Below are 19,519 nucleotides of genomic sequence, written 5' to 3'. Positions count from 1 at the left end.
GAGATGCATGAATCACAATGAAATCCAAAATAATGCACGAATCATAATGAAATCCAAAATAATCGCGGAATCAGCTTAGCTCTAGCTTATTTCTCAATCAACCTAGAACTAACAAAACATAATTTTTTTTTGGCATACTCCATTTCGTACCTAAGTCATGCCAAAGCAAACTCAGAAAGCAGCAACGAATAACTGTTGCACGCGCAGCTCGCCTGCAAACTTTTGAAGTTCTTGTAAAAAGCGTTCGAGGCCTTTACACTGCTCTACTAGCAGGTAACTCATGAGATCAGTCTTACAATGGCCGAGGCCCGGTGAGCTCTGTAGCGTGCAGGCAAACACACCACAGACACATACGTACAACTGGCTTGCAGCCTTGGTCATCATGGTAAATAGTCCCCTGAGCCACCGGACAACGGCGCCACCGGACACGTCCAAAACATGGCATTAGGGCATCTCCAGCGGCGCGACGCAAACGGACGCTGAGCGACCGTTTATGTCCGTCGTGACCGAAAATGTGTCGTGCACCACCTCCAGCGGCGCGACGCAAAGCGACCGGGCCGTCCGCACAGACGCAAACTTGGCCCAAATATGCGCCAGGTTTGCGTCTCGGCGGACGCTGCGCGGACGCGCAAAGTGTCCGCTCGGTCCTCGCACGGGCCCGCTCGGCGCAGCGCAATCGCTTCGTCTTCCGCGGCATTACTTCCGGGCGGCGCGCTGCAGCCTTCGCAGGGCCGCGTTAATAGCGTGCCTCGGCTTCCGCGAGCGTGCGCAGCTAGTAGAGTTGCACTGGCAGGCCATTGAAGGCAATATGGCGTCGGAGCCTTTTAAATGGACTCTGCCGGCGTCCATTTCGACGACCAAACCATTGCCAAATCCCCCAGTATCCACCCCACCGACGCCATGGGAAAGAAATGCCGGCCGTTCGCAAGACGAAGAACGACCGAGGAGGCAAGCGGCTCGCGTTCCGGCAAGAAGGCAAGGGTCGGCTCGTGCGTCCGCGTTGAGCTCGCGCGGCGGCTATGGGAGGAAAACCGGCACTGTGCCATGGCCGGACGCGAACCTGCCGGGAGGGGGCTGGTACCCGAACTCGCGGCGCGTGCCGGTCCCCACCCCCCCCCGTGCCGCGCGAGGGCCGAGAGCGGCGGGACGAGGTGCGCCGCCGCCGGCGGATCTTGCCGCCGGATCCGCGGGAGGATGAGGCGTACGCGCTGAACTCCTACAAGCTGGATTTCATTCGGGACGTGGGAGTTCGACGCGCGCCGCCGCGCTGGCTACCTCGGCGACGTGGAATTCTTCGACCGAGAGATCGCCGAAGAAGAAGAAGAGAACGACGCCGAGGACGCGGACGACGAGGAGGACGCGGACGACGAGGAGGACGCGGACGAGGACGTCCACATGGTCGACTACGACCACGACGACGGCGGGCCGGCGTGGGATCCGGAGACCCAACCGCCGGACCTTTCCGAGGATGAGGCCATTGCCATGGCACTGGCCAACAGCGCGCAGGACAAGCTCAACGAGCTCGCTTTGTGGGAGGGGCTCGCAATCCGGTGCTGCGGAAGTCGGCGCTCGCGCGAGGAGGCCGGCGACTCCTCGGCTACGCCGACGCGTTCCAACGACCGCGCTCCGCCTGCTCGCTCCGGCGTGGGATCCCTGGCCACGGCCTCCTCGCCCATGCGGCGGTACCTCCTCCACCGCCGGCGTACGAGCTTCCATGGCCGACGCCGGAGTTCATTAACCTCGTCAGCGACGACGACCAGTAGGCAGCAGCAACTTTTAGCACGCCTTTATGGCTTTTTTATGTTATTTTTTTTAACGTAAATTATGGTTGCATGAATGAAAAAAAAAATTATGCGTCGCGCCGCTGGAGCCACCCCGACGCAAACGGACGCCCGGACGATTTCGACCATTTCGGCCGACGCAAACGGACACGACGCGTCCGTTTCGACGTCCGAAATACGTCGCGCCGCTGGAGATGCCCTTACGACACCCACAGTCAAGGGGAGCTGTCCATCTTTCTCCCGCTCCAACACCATCGACAAAGTTCACTTGGGCTTTGAACTTCTAAGAGTACAGTTCACATGATCTCATCACCATCTAACGTACATGGATATTTTTTTGAGAATTCGGCGGACATGCATGAATTTTGTTGGTAGTCACTCCTACACCAGTACGTTATCTTGTTGCAAGTGGCGCATTTTCGGCATGGTTGTGTGATACAAAAGAGTATTTTTAGGAAAATATAACGGAGGCTGAGCTACATGTAGCCTTTTATTTTGCGAACAACCACAAGTTATACTTTAAATTTAGAAATATCTAAAACAAAATTTTAGAGATAGCAAATAATGTATCTTCAATGATGTAAAATCTCAATACAAACAACCTCGTATTCTAGGCTACACAAAAATGACAAAATTTGGCAAAATTTTATAGTGAATAGCGCATATTTCAAGACTATAAAAGTTGTCAGATTTTATCAATTTTGTGTTCTCCTTGCCAAAATATAGTGCGTATAAGCATTTTAAAAAGTTAAACGATATAAACTTTGATCAAGTATGCTGGAAAAATATTAAAATCTAGAATACCAAGTCAATATCATTAAATTCTCCATGATGTATATTTTTATATGGTATATGTAGATATTTTATCAAACAACTTGGTCAAATTTAAATTTTTGACTTTTTGAAAATCTTACATGCACTACATTGTGGTAAGGAGTAAGTACAAATTAGTTTGCATTGATATTCTACACTATTGTAGTATACATCATTGGCTACCTCTAGAATTTTATTTCAGATTTTTTAAAAAGTTTAAAATATAAATTTTAATTGTTTAAAATAAAGAGCTACATGTAGCTCGGCCTCCAAAACACCACACTGTGTTTTTGTCCCTTTCTCGACAAATGTATCAATACTTCCTCCGTTTTGAAATACTAAGTGACTTGGAGAACGCAGGAAATAGAAAGTAGTTCTGAACTAATTTGTTTACGTTTTTTCCCCTGATTTGCTATTGAGTCGTCACCATGTTGTCTCGTCAAGTGTTCAGTACAGTGGAAGGCTTTGCAGGCATGCAACACCGTACCAGCACATTTTATAGATGAAGTGTCTATGTAAATTATTCCATGATCCTAGGCTTGTGGGGCTGGACATGAACTGCGAAGATTGTTCACAGTGGGATTAACTTAGTTAGTAATATCACATACTCTAAAATATTTTAATGACATGGCATAACAATAAATAAATAAAGAGAGGAATGTCGTAACTAGCTATATTAATTACCATAACATCACATCCCAAGACAAAATGAGTCTACAAATTAATAAATGAGACTTTGCATGATACCACCTCTAAGTTACTTTCCACTACGAAAGTTGTAACATGGACTAGTAACTTATGCATGACACCACCTTATATTACTCCCCACTATTAGTAGCATAATAAGATACTATGAAGATTAAGCATGGCTGATCCAAATGGCATCCATTGGCCCAGTTGGGCAGCAGGTAGCTCCATAACATCGAGTCTCAACCTGGCCATAGCACGTGAAATCTACGATCGCACGCATTAGCCATCGTGCAACAAGGGATACAGAAGGACTGTGATACCCATTTCTAACACGAAATATGTTTTGTCCGCTTAGACGGCTCGTAGACCCCTGGACCGTCTGGGTTGAGGTGAACCCAATGGTATTTTTCAATAATACTTCATCTATAAAACATAATTTACATGGACTCTTGATCAAGTGCCAGATGGTACAGATCATACCTATGATGGCGAAGGGTTTGGGGTCACACTTGACATTGAAGGGTATAAGATTGCTGCGCCATCGGATGTGGTAATGAAAGATGCTGATAGACATGTTGATGATAATCCTCAAAAGGGCAGTGAGAAAAAACTTGAATAAAATGACTATTCGAAGGAAGTTAACGATAAAACTGACCCCCCAAAGAATCAGCCAAAGCCCAATAATAAAAATAATATGATCACCAAAGTGGCAGTCGATGACAATTCTAATGTTTTGTTTCAGGTTGGATCTTTGGTTATTCAAACCAACAAAGTTCAAACACCTTTGACATAGACCAAATTTGTTGGTAACATTCCCAAGAAAACTTGGTGCGAAAGATCAGTCGAGGTGGACGAGGGGATGTCGTCACCTATTTCTTTCTCTGCTCTGTCTCGCTTTGAAGAGGTTATGTACGCCTTGGCAGAATCCTGCCGTGCGGTAGAGGAAAGTGATTTTTCTCCTGCCGCGGCAGGATCCTACCAATAGAGAAAAGGAAGATTTTTCGTGTCCTGGAAGAACCCTTTCCATGAGAAGGATGAGGCTTATGCTTCTTGCTAAGGATTGTCAGGTCTGAGGAGTGGTGCTCTAGACGGATAACTCCGGGGTGGTAGCGGGAAAGGAGGAACGTGACAGGTCTTTCTATGACCCTATTGTGGAGGAAACAAAGCTACCCCTCCATGGCTTTGATGGCCCCTATGTTCATGAGGTCCGAAGAACAAGAAATGGTGTTGGACAAGTTTTAGCAAAAGAAGGTTGTGAGGATAGAATTGGTGTGTCTTTCTGTGATGACCCAGCGTACCACTGCATGGTGTAGTACACAAGTCATTGACATAACACAAGTGAAACACCGTTCCACTCATATTATATCTCTCAGAGTGGTACAACAGAAACATATGCGAGTCCAAGGTATGTCTATAGAAGTACACACGAACTGTTTACAAAAGATCAACACAGCCTCTTATTTACAGTGAGGTAAAACTTCAAATAAAGCTCAAGAAGAACGACTCGTAGTCTATCTTATTGTTAACTCAAGTTTAAGAGCTAATTGGCTTGCTATAGAACTCTAGCTACTTAGGTGCTAGGATTAGGGAAAGGTTCTCTTTTATTACTAGTCTAGGTTTCCATTATAGCTGATGCAGAAGTTGACTCCATTGACTTCTTTGACTGGATTCTTCATCTTGTTACAGTTGACTCCTTTGTCTTCGAGTTCCACGGTAGTTTCTCCTTCGGTGCCTTGATCTAAGAAGGGGGTTCAAATGGGATAGAATGAGTACGAGCGTACTCGGCAAGTTCATATTAGGAAATAGGTGTATCATGCACTAGCTACAGCCATAGACCGGAAAGTCATAGGCCAATGCAAGTTTTCGTAATCATTTCTTCAAAAGGTTTATTTTATTCGAAAACTATGCCGTCGGTCTTCACGGGTTGACTAGAACTTCGTGGAGTTCCTTTCTGCCGCGTTCGCGATTCCCTTCCGGAACAGGGAGTGACAGTCACAATTCAGTATCCTCCACATAGGTGCGTTACTTTTCCCATAAGAGAACTTAACCTTGTTGCCAACCGAGTAGCTTTCTCGTTCACACTTCCTTTGGTGTGAGGTCAGGTATAAGATCCAAGTCCACACCGCCTTCTCCGCGACTGCAAACCCACCCTTTTGTCCGACCCTACAACCCCAGTAGACTTCTCCCGATAATACGGCTTTACTCACGGTGTAATCCGGACAATCCATCATAGATCGTAGAGCTTATCATCACTAATGGATGGGGATTTAAAAGGCTATCCCAACCTATTGCGGCAGTGCCTCCAACACCCCGCCGACTATACCAATCCGTTGGCGTGCGAAGGGAAAAGATACGGTGACTTCCCCATAGCCATTATAGATCTTATGGTCAACGCGATATGTACGGCGCTAGAATCACTCGGACGGCATTGGTACTTAGTCCTAGATGAGTAGTACGCATGCAATGGAACCTCCACCATATCAACACATACCATGGTTCCATTGCCCACCACATAGTCATATTCATAATTGTAAAATAATACTTTGCTTTTTAATGCAAGAGTGATAAGTATAGTACTTTGCATGTAGTTTGATACAAATAATCAAATGACATGAGCAAGCGATGAACTTGCCTTTCTTGACTGCAAGATTATGCAGGCAAAAGCTTCGATACGTGAGAAGTCCAAATGTTGAAATACCATCATCGTCCGGTAAGGACAATGTTTAAAGAACTGGCAATAATGCTATAATGCATAGTATGAGATGCAATCGTCCCGAGCGTAACCTAACCTCGATGATTTTAGGATGTATGAGTTGTAAAGATTTCTTTAGGGTTGGTTGCACTTTTAGAATGATTCTCAAACAAGGTTCTTATTAGGGTTTGGTGATATTAGCATCATATCCAAGTGATATAAGACATCATAACAATCATACACATAAATAATAGTGGTGGAATAATATGTAAAGAACAGTTGTCAATTTTTAAGTTCTACAGAACATGGTTGATGATTACTTATACTATACTTCAAAAGAATAACTTTTGAAGAACATGTTGTTTGAGAAATATTGAGTATTTCAAAGAAGGATTAGGGCTTCTAGGGTTTGATTGATATTTGTACTTCAAAGGAATAACTTTTGAAGAACAGGTTAAATAAGAATATGAACTACTATACATAGGTGCTATGGCTTCTAGGGTTTACTATTGGATTCCTTTAGTTTCACTAATAGGAACTAGTTGGGTTCTTTAAGTAGAATGGGTTTATAGATAGCAGGTATTGATAGGGTTATTACCATGGTTTCCCATATTCATCATATCAAAGGATGGTTATTAAGATGATTCCATAGGTTTGCTATTTGGTTTACTATGGCTTCATATTTGCTTTACCAAATAATCTCTAATGGTTTCTAAGCTAAGTGGCTTATCATTTCCTAAGTAGAGTTTAGTGAAATAGGAACATGTGTTGTGAATTGCTACACAAGGTTGGTACTAGGGTTTATCCTTATGGTTCTACTAAATTATGATGGTTGAGGTTGATCTTAATGGTGTGGTATGGTGATGAATGGTACTAACCCAATTAACAAGTTAGGGTTTATACCTAGGTGGCACTAATTGGTTATACAAAGTTTCTTCAAAAATAAAGACATGAAATGATGACTCATGTGAATTGGTTCTATGTTGGTGGATCATGACTTGTATTTGTTGGTCACATAATAAGGTTCTCTATGTAAGGTGACATTCATATGATCACATGTGATATGCAACTAGGGTTTAGGGTTAAAGCATTTTCAATTGATCACATAACATAATGGAATCCAGATTCTAACTTATATTAAAACTAGGGTTTCTAAATTATGATCCAATTCTTAAAGTAATACTTGGTACTATAATTAATGTGATTAAGTACTTGAAATAAAGTTATTAATAATGTTAACATGCTATTAATTTTTAGAGGGTTTAAGAATTAAAATAATTACTAGTTAGGGTTTAATTAGAAATCAGGGTTTCCTAATTATGGTTAGGTATTAAAATAATGACTTGTTAACTAAAGGTGTTTAAGTAAATAGGTTTTGAATTACCAAAATAATATTGGCTTATAATATTTTCTTGAGTTATTACTATTTACAGAAAATAGAAAATAGTAATATGCAAATTAGGGTTTATGAATTATCCGTAATATTTAAGTGGATGTAATTAGGTTAAAGAAAATTAATCTTAACATTTTAATTAGTTATTGAATATTTAAAATTTAATTTTGGAATTTCACTAATTATTGATTTCAAATTGTACTTTAAATAATTGAAATGGCATAATTAATAAGGTTAAAAATAAATGAATTTTTTATTTTGACACACATTTTTTATTTTTTATTTTATTTGAATAGAGTTTATTTTTGTGAACATTCTGATATATTATTCATATTTTTCTAAGTTGAAATGAATTTTCTATGTTTTTGCAAACTTTTAACTATTTACTGGTTTTTAATTCAAATGCTAATTACTAAACATACCGGTTCGTTTTACCCACAGACACAGACAGGTGGGCCTGTTGACTGAGTCAATTGCCACGCGGGCAACGACCAGTCAACAGAGCTGAGGTGGCGATGACACGTCGCTCTCGCCGGAGGGAACGCCGGCGATGCTCCGGCGAGCAACAGAACGACGGCTAGAGACCACCAGAGACATCCTAACTAGGTGCGTTCGAACCAGTACTCGATGCTGAGCAAACGAGCGTGAAGGCCACCACTCAATGGTCACCGGAGCATCGCCGGTGAACACGTCTGCGGCGGCGGCTCCGGCCAAATATCGATTGCGAGCTAGAGACGGTTCTAGGAAGCGAGAGTATGCTCTACAGACGCGGAAGCTCACCGTGAAGCTCAAGGTGTGGTCGGCTCCAGCGATGGTCGATGGAGACGACGACGATTGAAGATTTCTCAGCGAACCCGAGGGAAAGGGAACGCTGAAATTCCTCCTAGACTTGGCTCCTCTTGATGCTCTGGTCCTCCAGGGTGATCTACGCGGCCAGGCGCGTCGACTGAGCCACACCATGGGCTCCGGGATGGCTTGTACCGTCGGGCTCGTCATCGACGCCGGCGACAGTACGTGGAAGAATACGAGAGATAGAGAGGTTCTGGGAAGAAATGGATGGGCGGCGAGGTACTAGGGTTTCCTGGAGAATCTCCAGGCATATTTATAGAGCTCGGCGAGGTCGGATTGGTAAGTTCACCGTCGGCGACGGCCGAGATGTGGCGGTGACATTGATACTGCAAACGAGCACGAATCGAGATGTTTTTAGATAGGCTCGGACGCGAGAAGAGTTGGGCGCGGTTCTGAGATGGCCTGCGACGTCCAAGGTCATCCTTATCGTCGTCGAGGTCGTGGCCGACTGGCGCTGCCGCGGTGTCGAGCTCGGAGAGATAGACGACGACGACTCTCCTTTGCACGAATTTTAAAGCGAACGAAACGGTATCTGGCTTGGGCTGGGCTGGTGCTGGGCTTCAACGTGGGCTGCTGCGGTCCAGGTAAGCCAGGTAAGCTTCTTCTCTTCTTTTCTATTTTCTGATTTTATTTCCTGGTTTCTATTTTATGATTTGAATTCAAATTTTGATTCTGGTTTTGCTTTACAGGTTTCAAAAATATTTGAATTATAAGTATAACTTGATAATCATACTTACTGCATAGCTTTGTTGTTTACACCTATACTTAATATGTGATTAACTTGGTGTTCTTGTGAGGTGTATTTTAAAAGGTTAAAATGGATATGTATTTAAGAGTTTGTCTCAATTTATTTTTATTTAGAAACCAAACCTATGTTGAATGATTTGAATTTTATGACCAGTGCTTGGTGAACATGTCATTAGGTTCTGTTAACAATATTGATTGTTCCCATATACTTTAATTATAACTAAAGTTTATAATAAATGCTAATGAGGATGGATTGTATTTGTATGATGGTGTCTTAGGGTTTAAGAAGATGGTTAATAAAGTTCTATAATCATTAATCTGGTTTTAGCAAACTTTAGCTTGAATTATACTTGTGATCCATGATACACAAATTAGGGCATATCATTTTATGTGAAGTGGATCCTATGTGAAAGTGTTTAGGGTTTTGCATACTCTTTATTAAATTGCAATATAAGTAGGCATGAGGCATGGCAGGGTTCTTTTCATGATCCCAAGTGGTACTTGGATTCAAATGTGGTCTAGGGTTTTTATTTGGAATTACCCATGGGATACACAAGCTAGAATTGGGTATCAGCATAAGCTTTGATTATGTTTTATTGGCCAGCTAGGGTCACTCCTCCATACAAGGCATGAGGATTGGTCTGGGGTTAACTACTAGTGATATACTTATTATTTTATGTGATAGATGAGATCTAGTAATCATATGGTTTAGCTTATCATCTATATCTACAAGGTATAATCATGCATTAGACAAGATCCATTCATTCCTCACTAATCCCTCTTTAATATTCCTCTCATCACACTCATCCTAGATTCTTAGGGTTTATAATTAATACCAAGTTGTGATGATTATGGAATTGGTTTCCTAAGGTATTGCTATTGGAATAGGATTCTCACTTCCAAGATCCAATATTGACTTGAACAACTAGGATTAGTACTTCTCTAATACTCTTGTATGAACATGGCTATTGTTAGTATTATAACTTCTCTCACTTCTCAATGTCTTGGAATATCCTAAGGTCCTACTTAAGAGATGACGATATGATCCTCTAAATATATGGTTTGCCTAGGAATTCTACCTTGGTATCTTCTGTAGCTTGTTCTTCAGGAAATCTGATAAACCTGCATCTTGTGGTATGCCTCCACCTCCTAGCTTCTTCATCTTGATTCTAGCTAATTCACATGGAAGGTCTCAAGTGTTTGGTTTCCTTGTAGCATGGTACAAGGTGATCATATGGATGAAGGGTGTGGCTCTATTTATAGGTTTGGGCAAGCTCTAGTATCATGACACATAGGTGGTGACTCTTGTTTTAATTTGATGAGTAAGGTGCTTGGTTGTCATGCACTCATCTATAGCAATCCTTTGAGCATGAGGTGGCAAAGCTTGGGATTCAAGTCATGTAGATATTTCATCACATGTGGCATGATCATTATCCTCTCATATGATTTATTCTTGGATAGCCAAGTGGCATTTGTGACTAAATATCTTGTGAATGCTTTTATACTTGTGAATAGTGCACCATATCATGTATGATTAGATTTATGTTATAATATTGGTTAAAAGATCAATGTTGAGGGTTATTTCTCAAATTTGGATAGTTGGTGTTTGATTTCACCAAGGCATGATCAAATGAGTTTCAAAATACTCATAATTAGTTTTATTCAAATAGTTTGAACTATAATTTGTAATGTAAATGGATTTAGTTTTATGATATTCCATGTATTTAATAAGTTATGATTTAAATAAGAATGTGTGGCTTTTATGCACTTGAGACCCTGTGGTTTACTTTATTTATAAGTGAATTAAATTGCACACAAAGGTAGTTGCTAACTTTTAAGTGTTGTGTAATAGTTCTAGTTCCTTTTTGATCCAACCTATGGATCAAATTATGTCTACCCAAAATAAGGGTTTAGCAAATATCACAGTGAAGTTTATAGCGCTTGACTTGATGATCTACTTCAATTCCAACAAGTCAAGTGGAACTTCAGTTACTGTGGTAAGTTTTATTTGAAAGCGCGAAAATTCTCCGGATTTTCTATGCATGAATGCAATGCACACTTTGGTGTTCTCTCATTTTGTTGCCTCTAAACCTGGGATATTACACTTTCCTTGGTGTTCTACGGGCTAGTATTGTTAAAAACCATGTATCGTATGTTTCGGTAATTTAATATGAATCGTAGCGCTTTATCTATTAAAAATGCCCTAGTCTCTATCGTTACGGTTTTGCTAATTCTCAGTCGCCTCCTAGACCGTTGGATTGCATCGTAAATTGTGCTAGCTATTAGGTGCAATATGGGCTGCAACCGAAATTTTCCAAAGTCGAACATGTGGTTGCAACTAAGATTTTAATTAATTACGCATGGGTTGCAACTAAGAAAAATGGCACAAATCTTGAAGTTACTTTGAGATTGATGCGAATTATGAGTTGTAACTGAAATTCAATAACATTACCTGACTAAGAATTGAATTAATTCCCAGTCGATGAGAGATAGTCACTCCTGAAGTGGGATATATATATTAGCTCTCGGGTGCCACACACCCCTATACTTGGAAAAATAAAATAAGATATTAAAAAAGTTTTAAAAAATTCAAACTTTTTTGGGAATCAAAGATGACCAGGTATTGTACTCGAAACAAAATATTTCCCTAAGAAATTACTTTTATTGTATCCTAGTTAAAAAAAAATACTTGAAACACCCCATGACTAGGTGCTATTCACTTTATATTCATCATAATTTTGTCTTTTTTGCCCTGGAGACCATGAGAATCATTTCGTTTCTAATTTTTTTTACGAGTACAAACTTGATTATCCTTGATTTCTAGGAAGATTCATTTTTTTTTACTTTTTCAAATTACTATAATATTCTTGGTATATGGGGTTGCGTTGCACCCGAGAGCCAAAAGTCCGCTTCCCTCCTGAAGTAGTCTATTAAATTTAAAGATGAATATAGCGTGAGACAATTCCTAGTTGTCGGAAGGGCGCCATGTCGCCTTGTTTCATCGGTTCCTCTTGTCTCATGTATACCCAGGTAGGCACTGCTAGGAGAACCACATATCCATGAGATGGAGTGTAGTCTAAATTTGCGCAATGCTAGTTTTGTGCAATGATTGTCCCGAAATAATAGTTACACACGGCTCTATCCCCTCTTGGCTAGACATTATGATTGATGTGGTCAGTTGCCATGAAATGAGTGTGCTCTCGGTTACAATGGTTTCAATGATCTTACGTTATCAACAACTGACGTATTTGATTCACAATATATGAAAAACTTAGGAACAGAAAAAAGTTTATATAAACTAAGTTTGTTTGATTTCACCACAAGGAAAAGTATTTTGAAAAAGATGCATGCCTGTATGTTAGATTTTCAATAGAATCTAGTGCAGAGATTGCTTAGGAAAAATTTCTATGAAAATCAATCCTACAATCGAATAACCTATATGATTTAGTCTACAAATTTGTTATGTAAATCCTTAAAAAATTAAATGGACCCTACAAGGGTGGAGCCTCATGTGACTTTTCCTCAGAACCTTAATTAATCCAGCTTAAAAAAGTCGAGATGTAAAATGTAAAGCTAGAGGCACAACGGTGGTTTTTGAAATATTACAATGCATCTTTTGGTTGTGTCGGAGATATTTTGAAATATTACAACGGTGTTTCAGTTTTCTTGGATCTGATGTAGAATTTTGTTTTTAAAAGGAGCAAATTTGTATCTCTTGGATATGGTATATTAGGTTTTCCGGAAATGGTTCTTCAAGTCTCACATGACAATTTATCCTATACGTGTCACATTTTTTGTGCAAGTATATTGTATAGAATCACTGGACCAACTTTTGTGAAAGAAGATATCAACCCCGGGAAGGCTTGGACTCGAGGAATATGTACATGGATACGTTTGACCCAGGTTACATTTCTTGGCATACAATACCTCGGTTGTAAAATAAGATGCTTTGGTAAGCTAAAATAGCTTACCAAAATTCTTATATTTTAAGATAAAGATAATATAACAGACAGAAAATCCGCACAAAATCTCTCATTTCCGTAGTTTGCCTGTGTAGCGCTGTAAGGGCATCTCCAACCGAGCGACCCAAACGGATGCGCTGGGCCGTCCGTTTTGGGCCGTTTGCGTGCCCGAGCGGACGCGCGGACGGAGCCCCGCGTCCGCGCGTCCGTTTGGGTCGCGCGCTGCGCCCAACGCAGCGGCCACCCATTTGGCCATTTGGTTATTTGGCCTATTTCTTTGGAAAATAGGTCCTCTGGCCACAGATCCTTAGTTTGATATATAATAATATCTCGTAAACATAGAATAATATATAATAAACATAAAATATTATCAAATACCATAAAATATTATCAAATGTACCATGATAAATCAAATAAAATGTGCCATAGTTTGAGAAAAATATAAAAATTACAATTGAGATTGTCTAACTCAATTTGGGCGCTCGAGGATCTCCTTCTGTCTCTTCTCGAACCAAGCTCTCTTCGCCTCGCTCATGTTGGTCAAGTCGGCGTTTATGATGAGGTTGTCCTCGGCTTGGCGTTTGAGCTCTACTTCCTTCGCCTTCAGCTCCACCTCTTTGGCCCTTGCCATTGCTATGAGCTCAAGTTCTCTCTCTTTGAGCTCAAGTTCTTTAGCTTTGGTCTTGGCCTTGACCTCTTCAATCTCAAGCTTCTTCTGCTGGACATCAAAGAATTTCTTCCTGTCCTCTTCTTTCTCCCGGCGCCTCCTCTCATCCCTCTTGTCCGTGGACACCTCTCTGTCCGCATGCATCTCCTTCAAAGTGCCATACAATAGCATGGACGACGCATCACGCTTCATGTCGGCTTTGGTTGACTTGTGGCCGCGCGGACGACTTGCACGAGAAGCGGAGCTACCGCAAGGCTTCCCACCATCAAGGTCAATGACCGTGGCATCTTTGGCGGGATTGTTGCCAGTCAAGGTCGCCATGTAGCCCTCGTACCCCTCCTGGAACTTGGGGGTGTAGTTCCTTCCAACAATGAGGGAAGGCAAAGGTCTTCTCTCCATTGTTGGCTTTGTAGAATTCCAAAGCTCGCCACACCTAGAGCAAAGCGAGACAACAACGATAAACATATGTGCAAACATCGGATGAATAAGTTGAGCTTAAGAATCATACCAAGTCCTTCACACCCATGCCACTAACGGGGAGCCGCCTCGCGTGCTCATACGCCGCGTGGAACTTGTTGCATTCCGTTTGAATTGCTCCCCACCTCTTTTGGAGCGATATTTCGCTGCGGTCGCTCTCAAATGGCTCATGTCCATATTTGCGATGTTCATGGAAGTATTCATAGATCCGGCGCCAGAATGCGGACCCCTTCTCTCGGCACCCGTCAACGCATCTTGCCCGATGGTCAACCATCCATCGACGAGCACCTTGTCCTCCTTCTCCGTGTAGTTGGCGGTTCGTTTGCTTACCCGGCGACCTCGAGCTTGTGCAGCTGCGGCTTGTGTGAGGCCCTCACCGAACAACGGCTCCTCCTCAATGTTTATGCTGCCGGGACAGGCGGTTGTGCCCTCTGTGTGTCAATGGGAGGTGGCTGGGGAGCTCTGTCGTGTCGAAGGATATGGCAGGGTCGTCGGCATTGTCTGCGCGAAAGACGGAGGGGCCTGCACGGTGGACGGTGACTGCGCGCGCGCGGCCGACAGATCGTCGAACAGGTTGCATGCACCGGACGTCGCAGCTGCTCCCTGGTTCTTGGGGCCTTTGGAGTTCGCCGGCGCACGGTTCAGGTCAATGGACGAAGGTGACGGCCCCGTCATGGACTCGCCCACCTCCGGTGACCCATCCCGTGACTGGTACGCGTGCCGCCCATGCGCCCCCATTTCGTGCCCAAATAGGGCGGTCGGTGGGGCGGTTGACCTTGGAGGAAGGGGCCGGGTCACGGAGGAGGCCGAGCTCCCCACCGAGGCCGCGCCGGTGCCGGGGATGATCATGTGCTCGGCCGAGCGGCCGGGTGGCCGTAAAATAGCATGGCCTGCTGCTCTTGAAGGAGAGTGCTCTTCGCCTCCGTCTTGAGTTGGAGAAGCCGCTCCGCCGCCCGCTGCCGCTCCACCTCGGCAGCGGTTTCCCTCTTCCGTTGGTCGAGCTCCCTGCGGCGGTCGGCCCTCTTCTTGCTCTCGAGCTTCCTCTGCTCCGGGGTGAGGTCGGCCTTCGCCTTCTTCGTCGGCGGCCCGGGGGGGGGAGCTCGGCCTCCGCCGGTTCGGGAGCCGCCTCCACGGCGAGAGCGGCAACGGCCGCGGGTGCCTCCTCTCCTATGGTGGCGGTGGTGGCGGTGGCGGCGGCGGTCGCTTCGTCGGTCATCTCTAGGTTTTGGGAGTACGGTGGAGTGTTTTCTGTTTTGGGAGGCGAGACGGGCGGGCCAGGGGCGGACAAGGGAGGACGCGAGCGACCAGCCTTTCGCGTCCACGGCCACGCAAACTCGTCCAAGATTTGGACCGGGTTTGGGTCGTCCCGGACGCCGCGGCCATCCGTTTTAGGGATGGGTCCGCGCGCTGGACCGCGGTTTTGTCCGTTTCGACCCATCCGGACGCGCGGGCGCGGGATGGGTCGCCCGGTTAGAGATGCCCTAACTCATCTACGAATAGTCAAGCGCAGGGCATGAGATCCTTGCCGCGATTGTTGAAACTTGCAAGGCAGAGCCACGTCCAGTCAGCACAGTGGAGAAAGACTGAAACAGAACATCGATGCTTTGAACGGCCGGGGCACAACAGGACGTACGTGTACGCCAAGGAATAAAAGCTTCTGGGTTTCTTGCGTACTACAGTATTTCTGCATTCCGCTACGTGCTTTCGCCTCGAGTGTAAATGCTCGTGCATCTTTGCATTGACGGCGCTACATCAACGAACAACCAAGGAGGTAACGACTACCCACTTGGATCCTTAGACTAACCATAATAGAAGTATCATAGATAGTATCATGCATATCATGTAGGCAAAAATCTAGATGTGACGCATCAATTAATAAGAAGAAAGCTGAGAGTAGTATCATAGATAGATACCGTATCATAGCACGTAAAACTTAAAATTTTAGGGGCAAATACATCATGAACACATATTTGCATTGAGATTTTACAAAACATTAAATATGATGGAACTATGATACTAATTCACGATACTATGCATTGTATCATAAACTATTATGATACGTATGATACTAGTCTATGATACTTCCCATTGTGACTAGTCTTAGAAGAAAGCTTTTAAATTTTCTACCAAATCAAGCATGGTATAGTTTGACCAAGTTTAAATAAAAATATAATAATACGCAGAAATAATATGAAAATATATTTTTATGACTTATCTAATGACACTGATTATAGATTATAAAATATCTATAAATTTTGTCAAGCTTTGCATTGTTCAAATTTTAACAAAACTTATATGCCTTCTTTTGAAAATAGAGGGAGTAGCTTGCAAGCTTGCTCTTCATATTTCTAAGCGCTCCATGAATCAAAGAAATACCATGAAAAATTCGGGAGTTTAGATTTGTAAGAACTTTTTGTATATATACACCGTTTTGATTTGTAGCATTGGGATCTTCAGAAATTGTTTCTTAGATTGCACTATGTTTTTCTGAAAATTTCCATCCATCCTAACGTCTTGCAACAATTACCATGCTTTTTTATGTGATATAAAAAAACACTCTTTGATGTAAATACACGTAGTTTCTCAACCCACTTGGATTCCAAAAGGACGTGATAATTTTGTTTCGTGTTTCTATTCATGTGTTTTAGGAATCCTGTCAATCAAAGAAGCCCGTAGAGCAGTACCAGGAAAACGCTTTGTTAACCGTCCGGGACGCGTGATCCAGAGGCGATCGTGGCGGTTCCCAGCCGCCTCCCGTCTACGCCGGCTATCTGCCCCAAGTCTGTGGCCTTCGGGCCATGGAGAAGGGGTGGATCTGGGCCCCGTCGGCGGGAGGGCTCCGTTTTTCTAGTTTTAGGGTGAAGGTTTGGTGGGGCGGCACTCAGGTGGTGGCAGTGGTGTCTTATCCAATAAAGTCTCTCAGCTTCAGCCCCATCTCGGCGGCGATGTCGAGAAGCTTGTGGGGGTGGTGTGGTTCTCGAGGACCTTTCCTGTCTGAGGGTGGGGGGGGGGGGGGCTTCGGATCGTCATGGAGCTTCATCAGCGATTATTTCTTCTTCCTCTTCTCTGGGATAGATGTGGTCTTCATGACCCGTTCGGCCACTCCCCGTTCGTATCCAACAACGCTAGGCCGGCGGCGGCGCGCCGTCAACACCGTCTGGAGGTTGAAGATGAAGGACGTCTCAAGAATTTTATTGTAATTTTCCATTTTGATAAGGTGCTTTGTACTGTTCGATGTTTCTCTTAATACCATGGACCTTTTTCGCAAAAAAAAATCCCTATGTAAATCGAGGTAGCCCAATTTTCAAAGGAGTTCGAACATGCTTAGAAATAAAACAAGAATTGTCTCCCAAATTCAACTGACATGATTTGAGTAATTAAGTAGGAATACGGGGAACATAAGAATATGATAAATTCCATGTGCAAAACAAAGAAAGCAGAACCATATGAATTTTGTGAAACAGGTGACTTGTAGTAATAGAAAACGCAAAAATCCTAAGAATAATCATCAAATAAAGGTTAAAGCAAATGCAAAGGTAAGATACTAGGTCATTACTATGCAACTTATGTCAGTGTTTGCGCATAGGAATGTAAAAAAGTTTGAGTGGATTGTAGAAATTCTGTTTTTCTTTCGAAAGTCAAAACTTAAATCTAACAAAATAATCTTCATTTTCATGTCCCTTAAAATCTCTATGGATGAAAAATATGACCGATGAGAATTCCATACTTCTATGCATTTCCTTCACTGCTCGTGCTGCTACCTATATTTTTCAAAATAAGGTGTATTAATTTTTACATCATTTGACTTTGACCACAACTCTTACGCCATCTTTTGAGGTACCGAGGGAGTATGAATCATAGAAAAAACTCTAAAAGTTTAGTCTCTCGATATGTAGTTAACGGTGGGGAAATACACCAAATGAGTTGCCACAGAAGATCTTCTGTGTACCATCACAGGTCCCGACCTTCAAATAAACTGATCTAGCTTGTACCAAACCAAATAAAACCCCTTAGTGGTAGTTTGAAATACTCAGGGGCGCTGACAAAAACACACACATTCGAACTTCAACTCCCTTCGCCAGTTCACTTCCATCTCTTCCTCTTGTTTGCTGCCGCTGCTGCCTCGCTCTCCTCCCGCACCAATGGTGAGGAAGCAACCACTGAGCTTTCTCTTCTATGCCGTCAACCCGGCCAACCAAGACGCTACTCCACCATCGTCACCTCCCACTCCGACGGCCACCCCGCAGGCATGGATGTGGCCTTCCTGCAAGCACCCGACAACCAGTTCCTTCCGCTCACCGTCCGCTTCTGCGTCGGCAGCCGCCAAGAACGCCGCGGCCGCGTCCCTCTTCCTGGACTCCGCGGAATCCTCCTCCTTCACCAACTCCTCCGCGCGCATGCACCACGACTGCGCCGCGTCCGACAGCCTCTCGACCGAGTCGGAGCCCTCCGCCGCCGCGGCCGAGGACACCGCCGACGCCATCGTCCGCGGCCTCCGTTCCGACCGCCTCCGCTTCGAGCCCCGCGCTCGCTCCAGCTCAATCCTGGAGAAGAAACCCGGGCCTGAGCGTGGGCGCGGCCACGCGGCGGCGGGGCCGTTCGGAGGCGGCGTCCCGCTGGCCCTGGACTCCGCGGACCCGTACGTTGACTTCCGGGCGTCGATGGAGGAGATGATGGCGTCGCGCGGCATGGGTTGCGCGGGCGACTGGGACTGGCTGGAGAGGATGCTGGGGTGGTACCTCCGCGCGAACGGCAAGGACACGCACGCCGCCATCGTCGCCGCGTTCGTCGACCTGGTGGTTACCACGACTGCCGCCGGCTGCGCGTCCGGCAACTCCTCCTTCACGCTCGCCGGGAGCGACCGGGAGAGTGGCAGCGCCGGCGGCAATGGGTCTTTCCGTCGTCTGAGGCGGACCAAATCGTCCGTGTCAGGCTAGCTCGCAGCTGCTCTGCGCGCTAGAGCGTGTGCGTGTTAATTAGGCGTGTGTCTCGATTGATTTTGCGATGTAAACTTAGATGCAGTTCCAGATCGATCAACCAGCTAGCAGGTGGTTCTGGTTATTTTTACGATGACTTGTTCGATGAGCTGCAATGCAAAATGGTATGTAATCCGAATGGTGTTTCTGTCTAGTAAGTTGGAGTAGCTCAGCTCACTGGGTGAAAATGGATAAACTAATAATTAATCGTCCTTTTTCAAAATCTTTAGCTTAAAATGGACTAGGTTTGAAAAAAGTCACAAATTTGTCTCTTCCTATGATGCCCGGGCTGGGCTTCCTTAGAGCATCTCCAGCCGCGTCCCCCAAAGCAATTAGGGGCGCGCCGGACCAAAAAACCGTTCCAGCCGCGTCCCCCAAACCCGAATTTTGTCCGGCGCGCCCCGATACGGTGTCCGGCGCCCCGAGCCCGTCCCCGTCCCACAGGGGACGCTCCGGGGACGCCGTACACACC

At 44.4% G+C, this 19,519-nt stretch overlaps 1 protein-coding gene across 1 annotated transcript; it reads left to right on the top strand.

The window, feature by feature from the left end:
* The first annotated feature begins 18,190 nt into the window (after window positions 1-18,190).
* LOC124648599 (transcription repressor OFP13-like) lies at window positions 18,191-19,008 on the top strand. Its single transcript, XM_047188328.1, has one exon. It carries the CDS (start codon window positions 18,214-18,216, stop codon window positions 19,006-19,008), a length of 795 nt encoding a protein of 264 aa, XP_047044284.1. The 5' UTR covers window positions 18,191-18,213.
* The last annotated feature ends 511 nt before the right edge of the window (window positions 19,009-19,519 follow it).

The sequence above is a fragment of the Lolium rigidum genome, chromosome 4, assembly GCF_022539505.1.
Source record: "Lolium rigidum isolate FL_2022 chromosome 4, APGP_CSIRO_Lrig_0.1, whole genome shotgun sequence".
In the NCBI taxonomy this organism is placed as follows: Eukaryota; Viridiplantae; Streptophyta; class Magnoliopsida; order Poales; family Poaceae; genus Lolium; species Lolium rigidum.
This window is presented reverse-complemented; position numbering and strand designations above follow the sequence as displayed.